The sequence below is a fragment of the Podarcis filfolensis genome (assembly GCF_964270895.1).
Source record: "Podarcis filfolensis genome assembly, chromosome: 5".
Lineage (NCBI taxonomy): Eukaryota > Metazoa > Chordata > Lepidosauria > Squamata > Lacertidae > Podarcis > Podarcis filfolensis.
In genome coordinates, this window is record NC_139608.1 from 9789913 (window position 1) to 9805583 (window position 15671).

The following is a 15671-nucleotide window of genomic DNA, read 5'->3' on the forward strand; positions in this document are numbered from 1 at the left end:
TCACACAGTGCTAATCCACCTTGTCCAGCATTTACATGGTAATGAAAGTTACATCTTAAGAAAATTTAAAAATGAAATATTTGTCTAATTAATGAATTTGTATAGAGCAAATATGTAGATATTTTAAAACAATGCTACATTCTCTCTCTCTATCTCCTTGCAGCTTAAACTTAGGTGCATGTTGAAAGGGTTCTTTGGTCTAGTAAATCAAGTATTATACAGTTATAGGTATTGAGAGATGGAGAACGTTTGATTTTTTTAGTTACTCTTGATCCTTTAAGGGAAGAGAAGACTACAATAAAAAGAAAAAGAAAATATGAATCCTAAAATTTCCTAAAATACTAGAATTTATTAAAAAACTTTTAAAAAATTAAAATCACATTTATATTAAATTGATTTAATTAGAATTAATGTGAATGTGGGTTCAAACCACCTCCATCACACTTCAGGATGTCTGCTGGTCTTCAACCATACTGTCAGGCACCATTAGTCTTTGAAGTTGGAAGCTGGTTCTCTCGTTTCAACATACTGGAGGAGGAAACTGCAGGCCTTATTGCCTATCAAGAAAATCTTGGTAATGGGTGGAAAGTCGCCTTTTTAATGCAGGCTATCACATGACACTGGACTTCAATACCACACAACTTTACTATAAAATCTGATGCTATATAATCTATAAACTTCCTCAGCCCAGCAGTCTGATCAACTTGTTATGACGACTTAGTATGGATTTGCATAGCTGAAATCTACCATGCTGTATTCCTCCTGGTTTCCAAATACCATTCATATCTTTCAAGCTACTACAATTATTTTCACTACCCATTTATCTATGGTGTATATACACAGGACAATTTTTCTTGGCTTGCCTCTCAACTTTTGCCAGTTCCTTGTTCCATTGTCCAGATTCACCTATCTTCATTGAAGCCTCTGGTATGAAAGATTTCCAGAGGGGATGAGCATACCTGATGTTGGAAATAAGAAATAAAAAGGCTCATCTCAAGCATGTTGGATTGTGGGAGGAGCAGGTGCTACAATCCAGAATGCGGCAGCTAGACTGGTGACTGGGAGTGGCCGCCGGGACCACATAACACCAGTCCTGAGAGATTTGCATTGGCTCCCAGTACATTTCCGAGCACAATTCAAAGTGTTGGCACTGACCTTTAAAGCCCTAAACGGCCTTGGTCCAGTATACCTGAAGGAGTGTCTCCACCCCCATCGTTCAGCCCGGACACTGAGATCCAGCACTGTGGGCCTTCTGGTGGTTCCCTCATTGCGAGAAGTGAGGTTACAGGGAACCAGGTAGAGGGCCTTCTCGGTAGTGGCACCCGCCCTGTGGAATGCCCTCCCTTCAGATATGAAGGAAATAAGCAGCTATCTTCTTTTTAAAAGACAACTGAAGGCAGCCCTGTTTAGGGAAGTTTTTAATATTTAATGCTGTATTGTTTTTAACACTTCATAGAATCATAGAATCATAGAGTTGGAAGAGACCACAAGGGCCATCGAGTCCAACCCCCTGCCAAGCAGGAAACACCATCAGAGCACTCCTGACATATGGTTGTCAAGCCTCTGCTTAAAGACCTCCAAAGAAGGAGACTCCACCACACTCCTTGGGAGCAAATTGGAAGCCGTCCAGAGTGGCTGAGGAAACTCAGCCAGATGGGCGGGGTATAAATAATAAATTATTATTATTATTATTATTATTATTATTATTATTATTACAATGATGAGAGCTGGGGGAGAGGCAGGAGCTGATGGGCTCATAGTCCCAAAGCAAAACAATTCAAACACAAACACTAACAAAGTATCAACAATGTACAATGCACAACAATGTGCACAAAAACTTCCAAAGTATCACAGAACCCAAACATGTTTCACTATTGGTCTTCTGAATGGTCTCCATGTTTAGCATATAAAGCAAATGTGACCTTACAAATAATAAAACAAATTCTAAACACACAAATCAGATGAAACACCCCTAGCTGCAGCTAGGAGTCATGAGGAATGAGCACCAAATCCCTTGATGACCATACCAAGCAGCTATTGTACATATATATGGTAAATAACATTTGGGACAGGATAGAGCCTTAAAGCTCAATTGCCACGGGGTCACTCAATGCTACTGTCTAGAAATGACTCTGCACATAAGAACGGAATCACTGTATTATTGTGCCCCTTCCCCCAACCCCCAAAATTGTCAATGGACAATGGAATCAGCAGCTGCTGACGCACTCAGAAGAATCAGTAAGCTCACACTCCACCCCTGAATCTCTCTCTTGAAGCCAGTCATCAACCAGCGTGACCAAAATGTTATCTGCGCCAAAAATGGGTCTGAAGCCAGACTGAAAATGTGGCAGTATAACCTGCTTCATCGAAGAATGTCTGGAGTTGGATGACCACCCACTCCCTCAAGAACCTTGGTCCAAAACTGGATCTTGTCAGTTGGATCATGGTTATTTAAAAACTCAGGGTACAGGAGGGGGTGCAGCACAACTCCTTTCAGGGCTGCAGGACGGACCTGACCAATCCCCTCTGACAAGCTCTAATAAGCTATGACAGGCAATGGTCGAGAGGGTAAGCTGCACCACTTCAGGCACCAAGTTCACATACTGCCACTGCATTAATTCAAATTGATCTCAAACAACAGGGTCAGATAGTCCTCCAGACACTTCCAAAACTGTACTAATAGCAGTGCCAAGATTGGGATAAGTAGGGATGAGCGATTCCGTCAGCTTGGTTTCTCTCAGCCCCCCCCCCCCCCCCGCATCTTAAATTCAGTTCTCCATATTTCCACATCGGCTTCTGGCTTTCTTATTTTACTGCCCTGGGAGAAATGGGAAGGTGCCATCCCTGCCCTCCCTCCGCCAAAGCCTCACTTACTGGGGTTGTGCACTGGAAGCTGCCATCACGAGAAACTAGTGGTGGCGATTCTGCTGCCTGAGGTAGGTGCTCCAGTCCGCCTCATAGGCGGGCCAGCTCTGAACCTATGTTACAATGGACATTTTAATCGATTTGCCTGTGGACACAGTACATCAAAATGCACATTTTGATATGATTCTTAAAATACATATTTTGATAAACTGACAGATTCCCAGTGTATACAACACATACAAGATGGTATTTCAAGCTTCTTAAAGCATCAAACAATATCAAGCAATATCTAGGAGGAATGGACCCAGCTGATGGACAGTCCAGCATAACTGAGCTTCCATTTATGTGCTTGCACATCTAAGAAATGTGGCTGAACAGCTGTAATTGTATTTCATTCTGAATGTACATCCAGAATCTAGTGGAGCAATTTTCTCTGAAAAGCGTTTCTCCTGCATTAATAGCTGAAGACTGATCAAGTAGTAAAGTGGGTTTTGAAGTTTTATCCCTTTACAATTTTCAGCAGAACAAATCACTTAGAAATTTCAAATTTCATTAATTAAATATGTGAGCAAGGACAACTACACAATGGCTGAGGTTTAATACAAGTCATACATCTCCTTCAGATTGAGGACAAACTATAAGCACGTCTATAATTTTTCTTCTTTGGATTCTGAGTGGAAAATGGAACATGTTAAGGCAACAGATTAAATAAATGGTTCTGGAATGAGAAATATATTCCTCTTCTGCAGCAGTGTATAAAAAGCACAAGACTCTAGAAGGTTTATGATTCTGTTTATGATAGAAAGTCTCATCAACCTTTGGTTCTTGTTATTTGTTTACCATGAAAATACAATAAAAGTTAAATCAAGGTTTGTACAGTCCTTAACTATTATTTAACATAAAATGATGATTATCATTTATTTATTTTATTTCTGTCCTAGTTTTCCTCCTAAGGAGCCCAGGGTGGTTCTACAATATCATGAATGTAGTCCGTACATAATAGTTTTATTTGTTGTAGTTGGCATCGGTCTGTTTTGAGAGACAATGGAGTAAGCCTCTGGGAGTGAAGTTCAACAGCTGCATTAAAGGTAAAGGTAGAAGGGACCCATGTCCATTAGGTCCAGTCATGACTGACTCTGGGGTTGCGGTGCTCATCTCGCTTTATTGGCTGAGGTAGCTGGAGCACAGCTTCTGGGTCATGTGGCCAGCATGAGTAAGCCGCTTCTGGCGAACCAGAGCAGCACACGAACACGCCGTTTACCTTCCCGCCGGAGTGGTACCTATTTATCTACTTGCACTTTGAGGTGGTTTCGAACTGCTAGGTTGGCAGGAGCAGGGACCGAACAACGGGAGCTCACCCCGTCGCGGGGATTCAAACGGCCGACCTTCTGATCGGCAAGCCCTAGGCTCTGTGGTTTAACCCACAGCGCCACCCGCGTCACCAAAGTGACCACCACCCTGGGGCACAAGCCTGGGCAGTGTGTATGGAGCTCCTAAGCTGCTCAGACAACAAGATGCCCCCCTTCTTGCCCTCACTCATGTGGACCAAAGGAAAGCAGAGCAATACATTTGGCACCAGTTTGGCTGCAGGAGTTGCCAGAAGGAGGCGTACAAAGTACCACCCAAACATCTTAGGGACTGCACTCCAAATTTGTGTACGGTTTACTCCTTAGCCCTTTTTACTCCCGAAGATATTCTGCAAGGCAGCAAAGGTTTAGGATCAGAGTTTTCCTTCTCTTAGATGAGCTACCTTCCCAGGGAGACAAGCACCATCTGCCCATGATGAAGACACCTAAAACACCAACAACATCAGGAGTCCAACAACATCAGTAGGGCCACAAGTTAGCCAGCCCTGCTTTGTGGAAAAGAGAGACAGTGAAACAGGCAAAGACCACCCCAGGGCCTGCTGAGGATGGACGCATGTATGTCGCCCGCTACAGGATAATCTATCAGCAAATGTTCTGGGGAAATTTTACTCTATTTATTTATTCAATTTCTATCAACTGAGGATCACAGGACGGTTTACAATATAAAAAACCAACAAAAATACATAACATAGTAACTAACAAAAATAACTACTCCCATCTCCAACAGTTTAAAAGGCCATAGACTGTTTAATTAGCCAAAGGAAAGGATTCTGATAACATTTTCATATTTTTAAAAAATGTTTTAAAAAGTTGTAATTTAACGACAATCCACAATGGAAGGTTTATATCCTGAAAGGCAAGATATAAATAATTGTGAGATTATTAAAAAAAAAATCCAATATCATAACGCCATTATAGAAATCTATGATAACTTGGAATATTGCTTAGTTCTAATTACCACAGCTCAGCCAATGAACAACTCCCCTAGAAGAAATGTTACATTTGGAGCTTTCTATTATTATTTTTTCAAGGTGAGTTGTTGGGAGGGGCAATGACAGAGTTGTACAAAGTTATGCACGATGTTTAGAAACACTAGTGCCCAGGGTTATCCAAGGAAGGAGAATTCTGGAGGATTCAGGTCAGGCAAAAGGGAGTACGTCTTTTCACAGTGCGTAGTAAAACTGTGGAATTTGCTCTTAGAAGAGGTAATGATGCCCACCATCATTGGCTTTAAAAGATTAGACAGATTCACGGAGGAAATTCATGAAAATATCAAGGTTATGCATTCAAAAAGCTAAAGTAATGATGTATCAAATAAGCAAATGAGTGTCATATCATAGCACAAATGTTCAATTTCTGGGAGCCATAGCCATGCTGCTATGGTTACCCAACAGCCTTCTAGAACTGGTGATGTCATAAAGATGTTCCTATAAAGGATTCAGTTTGCTATTGCCATACAAGCCACACTAGCTGGTAAATGTGGCCAAATGTGGTCAACAAAATCCATTTTTTAAGAGCATAGAAGCCAAGCACTGGCTAAGAGTCGGTGTCCTTCCTTTCTAAGACTTTTATTTTTCTACTCTTTATTTTGGGGAATGAGTGAAGAGAGGGTTGTAAGTTGTGCAGATGCTATAGAAGAAGATGCAAATGCTGCTGGAGAAGAGCACACTTCTAGGTGTTTCCAAGCCTCAGCCTTGTGTTGCTGCATCCCTAGAAGGTATGAATGGTTGTTTTGTTCCACACAGCGGCTGATTTGTTGGAAGACAAAGTTTAGAGATGGCATTTCCCAGATAAAAGAACCAAGAAATGTTTAGAGAGCCATGAATTCAGGAGTGTCAGCTTGGCCCCGCGACCATGGGTGTCCGGGGCTGTGGGTGCCATGCAGTGTGCATGACCCTTGCCCCGAAATCTGTGGGTGCCCAGCCCCCTCATGGGGAATTTTGTGGGTGCTCGGGCACCCTGGGCCCCAGGGAATAAGCACCTATGCATGAATGTAACAGTCTATAACAGAGCTTTCCAAACTTCCCATGTTGGTGACATGCATCATTTCGTGACACACTAATTCAGTTTTACTAGCAAACCAGAGGTTAAACTAACCCCTTTCCAGTCCCAGAAGGAGTGCGGGGGGTGTTCCCACAACAGACCTACACACTGCAGCCAACATCCTAACGTGTTCTGACACCCAGTTTGGAAAGCTCTGGTCTTTGTTAAGCACTTACAAATTCTTACAAATTTATAATTAGGCACACTGGTTGAGGTCACTGTTAGGCTGTTATGATATTAGGATACAGGGCTGAGAAGAGATCCTCATTTCAGTCCCTATTCATATCTTGTATGTTGACAGGCGGTTGTACTTACCAGGGAGGAGACCCAAGGACAGAAAGAAGAAAAATGAGAAAAAGAATTATCCTGAAGATCTATCCTGTGATGTCACCATGTTTGAGCAAAGACAGCAGAACATGGGCCAAGACTATTGGAAGATGACACCTGCAGGTGACGTGGGTGTACAAACAGAGGCTATCAAGCCAGCTTTGGCAGTATGTACCCAGCCCTATGACAGAAAAATTCAAGATCCCCATATACCTATGCCTTTAAGTGATATATTTTTGGAAGAAAAGCAAGGAGAATGTGATGAAAAAACAAGTGCAAATACTTTCCAAACGCCACAACAAAAGGAGGGATCAGATAATATGAGTGTATTATCTTTGGAAAAGGTAAAGAAAAAGGTAGTGGGTGCAAAATTAGAGGGTGATCCCTCTGAAGAAGGGAAGGAGTATCTAATTATGGCAGCTGAAGAAAGCAGACAACATAGAAAATCTGAATTGCTGAGTGCAGTGCTCCAAGAAGTAACCGATGAAAAGGAACAACAAAAAGGAAGAGGTCATACAGGGATTATATTGGAAGCTTTGCCCTGTAAGAAGGACCAGAAGCGGAGTCACCAAGATGTGCCATTTCAGGAGCTGCAGCAGGCTAGAGAACTAGAACCAAACAGTACATCGACTGCCAGTGAAAACAAAACTCAAGAGGAACAAAACACAAGTATTGATTCCAAGGGCGCAACTTCTTTGCAGGAACTGTTCAACCAACCAGCTGTACCATGCAATGAGGAACAGCAGGTTGGGAGGCAACAACAACATGGTATGGGTATCACCCATAACATGGAGAAACGAGTGTTCTGGAGTCAAATAAATCCTGTATCTAAAGGAGATGTTCACAAGGAGGAGCAGGCTTACAAAGATAACACAAACCAGGAGGTACAGCAGCCTGTGGAACAAAAATACCCAGATATTTTGTCTACCATGTGTGGAAATGATGAACAAGAACAGCCAGAAGTACAACAGCTTTTAGATTTTGTAAGAGAAACCTCCTCCAATGAGATAAACTTGTTTGACCAAGAAGACCAACTGCCTATTTTACCCAAAGCTATGAGCTTTCCATTGGAGGACACAACCTGTGAGAAGGTACAGGAAGACACACAAGCTTTCAGAAGCTCAACATTAGAGAGCTTTCTCAGCATGTCCGAAGATCATCAGTATGTTCCCCACCAGAAGGATCTACAAGCTGTTGCAAAAGAAAACATAACTACATTGCCCCTGGGTGTAGCTTGCACAATGGATCTGCAACAACTAGCATATATAAACAGTTTGCCTCAGGATGTTGTTACTCATGTTGCAAAGCAAAAACACTCAGATGCACAGCAGCTTCTTTTACTGGAACAAATTAGCACACACCATGATGAAAAGGAAATGCAAGAAGGTCTAGATTATGCACATTCCGGATGTAAGGGCACTGCCTATACTGAAGAACAGGAGAAGCAAAAGCTCAGTGCATCAGAACATACAACTACACTTCCTGACAACCTAAGCTATGAGAAAGAACAGCAAAGAAAACTGGACTGTGGAGATTCTGGGTCTGAGGGCACCTATGACAAGGAGGACCAGGACCTTCAGGGTACTCTTTACTTAGAAGTGCAACGGCCTCTAGGACTTGCAAAGCTGAGCTCTTTGCCTCTGAGTGGAACCTCTGAAGAACTGTGTGTAAGAAAGGACAACCTATACACTGGCATTCTTGAAATACCCTCCCTGAATGAAGAGCAAGAAGCCGAGGACGATGAGAGCAAGGTGCATATGCTTGCTTCCTCCAAAGACAATGCAATAGCGCAGGAACAAGAAGCACAACCACTTCCTATGCTCCCACAGGCAGGATGCAACACAGAAGGGGAGCAACTGGAGACATGGCATATCCAGAAGACAACATCCATACCGTATGAGGAGCAGCAGGAAAGGGAACAACTGAACCTGGGCATGACCTGTGAGGAGCATCAGAAGAAGGGAAAATGGGGTCTGTCAAGCACCACATTCCCTTCTACTACTAAGGAGGATGAGGGGCATATATAAGGTGATTATTTCCTTAATTTGAGGCAAAATCCTCAAAATTACTACTTTTGCTGTCTCAGAAACTAAGTCCACTGAAATATGAAAGCTGAAGAGATATTACTTCTTTTTAAGTTTTGCACAAAGGTACGGTTTATATGTAGATTAAGTCGAAAAGTAAACAAAATTGAAAATAATTGCTGTGGTGACGACTATTTGTTGAGCCCATTTGTTTCATAGTGTTTTGTTTGTTTGTTTAGTCGTTTAGTGGTGTCCGACTCTTTGTGACCCCATGGACCAGAGCACGCCAGGCACTCCTGTCTTCTACTGCCTCCCGCAGTTTGGTCAGGCTCATGTTTGTAGCTTCGAGAACACTGTCCAACCATCTTGTCCTCTGTCGTCCCCTTCTCCTTGTGCTCTCCATCTTTCCCAACATCAGGGTATTTTCCAGGGAGTCTTCTCTTCTCATGAGGTGACCAAAGTATTGGAGCCTCAACTTCACAATCTGTCCTTCCAGTGAGCACTCAGGGCTGATTTCCTTAAGAATGGAGAGGTTTGATCTTCTTGCAGTCCATGGGACTCTCAAGAGTCTCCTCCAGCACCATAATTCAAAAGCATCAATTCTTTGGCGATCAGCCTTCTTGATGGTCCAGCTCTCACTTCCATACATCACTACTGGGAAAACCATGGCTTTAACTATACGGACCTTTGTTGGCAAGGTGATGTCTCTGCTTTGAAACTACAACGTTTCAAGGGAACTAAATGTTAAAAGGATCTGGATCAGATCAGTGGGAAGTTTTTGGAATACAGGTATGGAGTTTTTACTCAGAGGCAGTAACTAATGAGAAAAGCTACAAACCCATAATACTACCAGATTTTAGCATACTAATGTTAAGAATGATGACCAATCCACTTGCTACATAGTTCCAATGTGTTAGACAGTTTGGTGAAGGAGTAAACATGGATCCCATCTGAAGACTGTGACACTGGAAAGCCACAGCCAGTTGTAGCTTTCCAGAAATTCTGTGCATAATGAAAAATCTACATATAAAATTGTCGTGCTATGATTAGATACAGGATGAATCCCCCCCCTACTGTTTGCAGATAGCTTTGCTTGAACTATTTACCCAGAAGTATGAACTAAGTCAAATTATTTTTTGGGTTTTCTGATACTCTCCCCAAGGACATAGAGACTTCTTCTATGTCTTAGTGCAGTGGTTCCCAATTAGCTAATTAGTGAGGACCACCAATTTTTCAAAAGCCAAGTCATGGGCAGCCTGCTTATGAAAATTTTGATAACTCTATGCTAGTTACCTCTGCAAAGCGATTTTTTGAACAAAATGTAGTGTAGCCCCTAATAAGCAAAGGATTTTAAGTATACTATAAAACAGAGTAGGGCTGAGTGATATCTGGTTTTCAAGATTATGATATATCAGCAGCTAAACACCGCAATATTCTGATATATCACTATATCTGAAATTAGAGATCAGGAGCGGGGTGTGGCGCGCCGCCCGCGGGGGAGTGGTCTGCATCCTGGGGGCGTGGTGACCTCCCGCAGGGGCATGGCACCCAGCGCGGTGGGGGGTCTCCTGGCCTCCCACCCCACCCCGTCTTTTATTTTGCCTGTCCTGTCCTGTATTTTGTCCAACCAAAGGTGGCAACCCTAGCCAGTCCATATCTCACAGGAATGTTGTAAGGATAAAAAGGAGTGGGTCACACATGCTGTCTTGGGCTCCTTGGAGTTAAAACAGGATATAGATGAAAATGCTACTACTAAATTATCACAAAAGTCAGTAAAAGCCCAAGGAATCAGGATGTGAATGTTTAATGAAATTTTGTCATGAGAACAAAATTAATTTGGTTTGCACACATGACTCGACACCCTTATACGACAGATGTGTTCGGTTTAAATCAAGTTGAATAAAAAATATTTAAAGTATGCACAACTAAAACAGCTCCTGCTGGGTTAATAGAGTTTAAAAGAACTGCTATGAGAGTGCCTAGAATAAGAATAAAATGCAACTGTTCATAAATAAGTAGAATCCATTTCACACTTTATCCCTGGAGACAAGAAGTTATGAGCTCAAGATTTGTTTCTCCTTTATTTGAAATAGCTCATGCAGTTTGGATTTTGGAAAATAACAACAACATTTGTGTGACTTCGTTTCATATTTACACCTGCCAGGTATTTGACTACAGGCTTATTTGATTTCTTTGGGAAGATTTTCACTCCCCTGGTGTGCGAGTGAAGCAATAGCAAGATTGTGAAATTTACAAGTATCACATAATGTGTTTATTATGGCTATTCCTCTGTCACGGCAGCCAAGGAACCCCTTTGGGGCTAGATAAAAAGTTTGCCAAAAATAAAATTCAAATATCCTTTGAATCAAAACAAGATAAAAAGAAGATCTACGCCACCACTGTCAATGCTGCCACTTCCAAAACATATGCTCCAATAAAACATGAAAGCTTTGGGGGCCTGCTTTTTGCAAGCTTCAGTAGCTTGCGCTTCCTTCCCCTCTCCCCCCCATGATCTATTATTAAAATGCATCGCCTGAATTTGCGTACTAAATGGCATGCTACACATTCTCAATGATCTCCAGTTTATTTAAAGGAGCATTATCATCTTCAAACAACTTATTAGAGAAGATGGATTTCTTTATCCAATGCAGTCATTTTTTGTGTGCTATTTGTTCATAAACAAGACACCAGATATAAGGACATCCAGCAGAATGTCTGACAATATACAGCAATAATCAAACGAATACAAAAGGGAGGCACAACTGCCAGAAAACACTCAGGTGCCAGGAAATCACCCCACCACCACCACCCTCTACTCACCCACTAGCTGAGAGCAATCCCCTCCAATGCTCAGTCCTCACCGCAACTCAGTAAGGGGGAACCATAACCTGGGAAGGCTTGGAACTAGCTGAAGGCTTTTGTTTCATTGTGATCTTCAGGTGTTGTGTGCCTGGATCAGAAAATAAACTGGGGCAGGTTTGCCCTTTCCTACCATGTTCCACACACGAACCGTTTTAAAGAGCTCTGTTTGTACCCCAAAAGAGATGAAACATTATGAATAGCTAAAAGTGTGTTAAAGGCTTTTAAAGTATAGATGTGGATAAGTACTTAGTTCACATGAAGACCTATTAAATGAATAAATACATCTAGCACTCTTTCAGATCTCCTAGTCTGCACAATGGCACAATTACTAGTTGTTATTATTGTATCTTCTGTGGAGAATATTTAAACACATAACTCTCCTTTATGTGTAGATATCACTCCTAAAAAAACCATCTTGATGGTTGATCAAGAACACACCCTTAACTGATATAATCAACTCTAAGCTATAACTGAACAATAAAGGTGTGTGTGTGTGTGTGTGTGTGTTAAAAAGAACAGATCCTTGACCACATCATCCATGATTTGGGTTTGAGTCCAACCACCCCAGGGCTATTTTCTTTATGCCTGCTCCTCAATTACACATTCCCTTTCGCTTGAGAAGCTGGAAACATGTACAAAACTTGTTTTTGTCACAGCAGGATCACTGCATGGACAGGGGGAGTGCTGACAAGATCACAGACACTTGGGCCACCATACTACATAAGAAGAGACTGCTGGATCACGCTAATGACCCATCTTGTCCAGCATCCTGTTATCACAGAGGCCATCCAGATGTCTGGGAAGATGCCTCCAAGCAGGATCTGAGCACAAAAGCACTCTCCCCTCCCCAGCAACTGGTATTCAGAAGCACACTGCCTCCAACCAGAGACAGAGTGGAGCCATCATCATTAGTGGTCACTGATTTGTTAGTGGTCCATGAATTGTTGGTGGCCATGTTGGTGGCCATCACTCTTGTGGGAACAAATTCCATAGTTAACTATGTGCTGTGTGAAGAAATACTTTCTTTTTTCTGTCCTGAACCTTCCAACATTCAGCTTCACTGATGTCTCCCAGTTCTAGTGTTATGAGAGACAGAGAAATGATTTTATAAAACTCTGTTATGTCTCCTCTTTCCCTTGCCCCAAATATTGTAAACTTTTCTCATACAGGAGTTGTTCTACCCTCTTGATCATTTTGGTTTCTGTTTAATCCTGTAAGTAACTGTCTCATTTGGGTTTCTACTTAATCTTGTAAGCAACTGCCTCATGGTAGCAAGTGTCTCTCCCCCGAATAAGGAACAGATTTAGAATTCAAAAATTAGGGGCAATCCAGGAATCATTCCCATCTTTACCCGGAAATCCCAGGGATTCAACCCAAGCCTTTCCATATCTCAGTGGTGCTCTATTAGTGAGCTAGAGTCCTCCTGTTTGCAGACTCTCAAGTTTGAAAATGAGACCTTCCCCCACATCTTACTTTGTAAAGGCGATTCTGCATTTGTGAGAGCTGTCCCCCTTTCCCCACTCTCATTTCTTAAATTCCACAAATATAAAGCTAACTCAACTGTACCATGTACCTGGATTGCACCCAGTTGAGTACAACAAATGCTCTCCTTTCAGAAGCCTAGTTACCTGAAGAGAAACTACTCCCATGTCAATTAATTTTCTCAGACATGATCCAAATAAAGTGAGCCCCAACATTTGTGGGGTGAGCTTCTTCCTTCCTTCCTTGATAAAGATAGCAATATGCTATAAACTCTGTCCACTGAGATAGGAACTTTGTGTTATTGCTACCTGTCTAATCCATATATTTCTCAAAACATTTGTGGTACTAACAGATAGCCAGGCAATTGCAACCCCCCCACACCCACTTCTTTCCATGCCTCCCACCAATGAACCCTAGGGAACCAGGAATTTGACAATGGGTGTTTGATTAATCACAGTTGCATCAAAAGAGGTAAAAGAACATTTTAAAATGTTGGTATTTGTTCCTAAGCTACTAAGGGGATATTGGGGGGGGGGGGCGGAATAATACTTGGAGAAAAAATATCAAGGCCTGCTACCTTCCATGAGACAGAAATTGGAGATTTACATTTATACACACTTAATAAATAAGTAGAACATTATTGGTTTATTACTTTCACATAGCTGTTCCAAATGTTGCCCTGTGCTCCAGTTAGACAATAATGCAGATTGCAGAAAGATTTCTTTTCGGCAAGCTAAATGTTATCCAAAATACTTAGAAAAGCCATTCTATTAAAGAAATGCAGCACTTCAGCAAAAAGCACAGTATTTAAATGCCTCACTTAATTTTATCACATTCAAATCAGAAATGAGTTGAGTTAATCATATGTCCGACTTTTGTTCCCTTCAGGCAAAAGCAGAAAGATTTCTATTCTGGCATAAGCACTAACATTCGCAAGGTATTTGGTGTTACCTTAGGAGGAGTGAAATTTAAAAGCTACCAGCATCCTGGGGTGGTCGTGTCACAAATAACCTTGAATATGGAAGTACCTATGAACGCCCTGATAGCATCGAGAGTACAAATTGTCCTAAATGCACCTTAAAAGACCCATCTGGAGGTGCCCACAGACATCTTGGAATTGTTGTTGGCATCCGTCTGTTTTAGAAGACGACGGAAGAGTACACCTGTGCGGGCGAAGTCAAACTATTGAAGAGTTACAGTTCCTGCTGTGGCTGTAGAGAGTGATATGGGAGAGACATCTTTGTTGCAGCTAGGACAGATGAAGGGGTCCAGTTATGATGATGCAGGTGTACTATGGTGTTTCTTCTTTCTATGCTCCTCCCAGTGAGCATTTCTCCTTTGGTCAGTTCTGTGGATATACAACTGGACTATTTCCAAACCCTGTGGTCATCAGCAAGGGATTCTCTTTGGGGCTAATTTGATCCAAGTCAATTCACAAGTGATAGCATTGACCCTCTTGATCAGGGGTAGGCAACCTAAGGCCCAGGGGCCGGATGCGGACCAATCGCCTTCTCATTCCGGCCCCACGGACAGTCCGGGAATCAGAGTGTTTTTACATGAGTAGAAATGCATCTCTGGGTTATTTGTGGGGCCTGCCTGGTGTTTTTAAACAAGTAGAATGTGCGCTTTTATTTAACATGCATCTCTGGGTTATTTGTGGGGCATAGGAATTCATTCATATTTTTTTTCAAAATATAGTCCGGCCCACCACATGGTCTGAGGGACGGTGGACTGGCCCACAGCTGAAAAAGGTTGCTGACCCCTGCTCTTGATGAACTGTAATTCAGCAGTTTCACACTGAAGTTCCCCTTTGAAGTTCCTTCATTCAAAGATGGTGACTTAAAGGTAATTTGAAGAGTAACCTGAGAGTTTGAAATGTCCCGAAGCTGGTTTTTAGCTAGTTTTGCCATTTCTGATGCCAGATTTGGATCAGCTGATTTTGTGTGTGTACAGACTGGCCTGTTAGTCCTATCTGGAATGCAGAAGGGCATTGCAGGCAGATGATGGCATACATCACAGTGGAAGAGGAGTAGGCGAATGAACCTGATTTCTAGATGATATCACTAGACCCTTTAATAGTGTCTGTATCTCGCAATGCAATTCAAGGACTGCCATATGAATTGACCCAGACCCTGGAATCATCATCTGAGACCCTTCTTTGTCTGCCTCCTCCACGAGACGTCTGAATGGCGGCAACACCGGAATGGGCCTTTTCTGCAGTGGCTCTTCATTGTGGAATGTTTTCCCTAGGAAGGCTCGCCTGGTGCCTTTGTTACATATCTTAAGGTGCCAAGCAAAAACATTCCTCTTCCCCCTGGCCTTTAGCTAATTAACAATCTACAGCTTTTTAAACTGGGGGTGTTGTTGTTGTTGTTTGTTCGTGTGTTATGTATTTTTGTGTTTTTATATTGTAAACCATCTTATGATCCTCAAATGAAGGGCAGTATGGAAATTTAATAAGAATAAGAATGTAGGTGGTTATTGCTGGTGAACAGATGTCTTAGGTTTGGTTTGGGGGTTGTTTGTAAGCCTATACAGGTGTTCCATCCAAGACCCGTGAAAGGGTAATTATCCAGTATGGACTATACATCAATGATTAAGTTTGAGTGGCTTTAACTGGGAGCTGTAAGTGACAAGTGGTGGTCTGTCATTAAGTCTTCTGACTCTGTTCCTTAGATCAGGCATGTTCAACAGGTAGATC

At 42.1% G+C, this 15671-nt stretch overlaps 2 protein-coding genes across 3 annotated transcripts in view; one reads left to right on the forward strand and one right to left on the reverse strand.

Moving 5' to 3' along the window:
* LOC310763263 (uncharacterized protein) overlaps window positions 1-15671 on the reverse strand; it is a gene marked incomplete at its 3' end in the record, with an annotated part of 435273 nt that overhangs the window by 163137 nt on the left and 256465 nt on the right. The window lies entirely within an intron of this gene.
* Window positions 5645-8802, forward strand: LOC310763766 (uncharacterized protein). 2 transcript variants are annotated; one of them, XM_083616414.1, is made up of 2 exons: window positions 5645-5949; window positions 6577-8802. In XM_083616414.1, exons 1-2 carry the CDS (start codon window positions 5828-5830, stop codon window positions 8627-8629), a joined length of 2175 nt encoding a protein of 724 aa, XP_083472540.1. In that variant the 5' UTR covers window positions 5645-5827; the 3' UTR covers window positions 8630-8802. The 2 variants fall into 2 exon arrangements, with proteins under 2 accessions (XP_083472540.1, XP_083472541.1); XM_083616415.1 differs by having other exon boundaries at window positions 5648-5949; window positions 6594-8802.

Coding starts and splice junctions, on each gene's coding strand:
- LOC310763766 (XM_083616414.1), top strand. CDS start 5,828: ATGAGTGAAGAGAGGGTTGTAAGTTGTGCAGATGCTATAGAAGAAGAT. Junction 5,950..6,576: donor TGTTGCTGCATCCCTAGAAG/GTATGAATGGTT, acceptor GTATGTTGACAG/GCGGTTGTACTTACCAGGGA.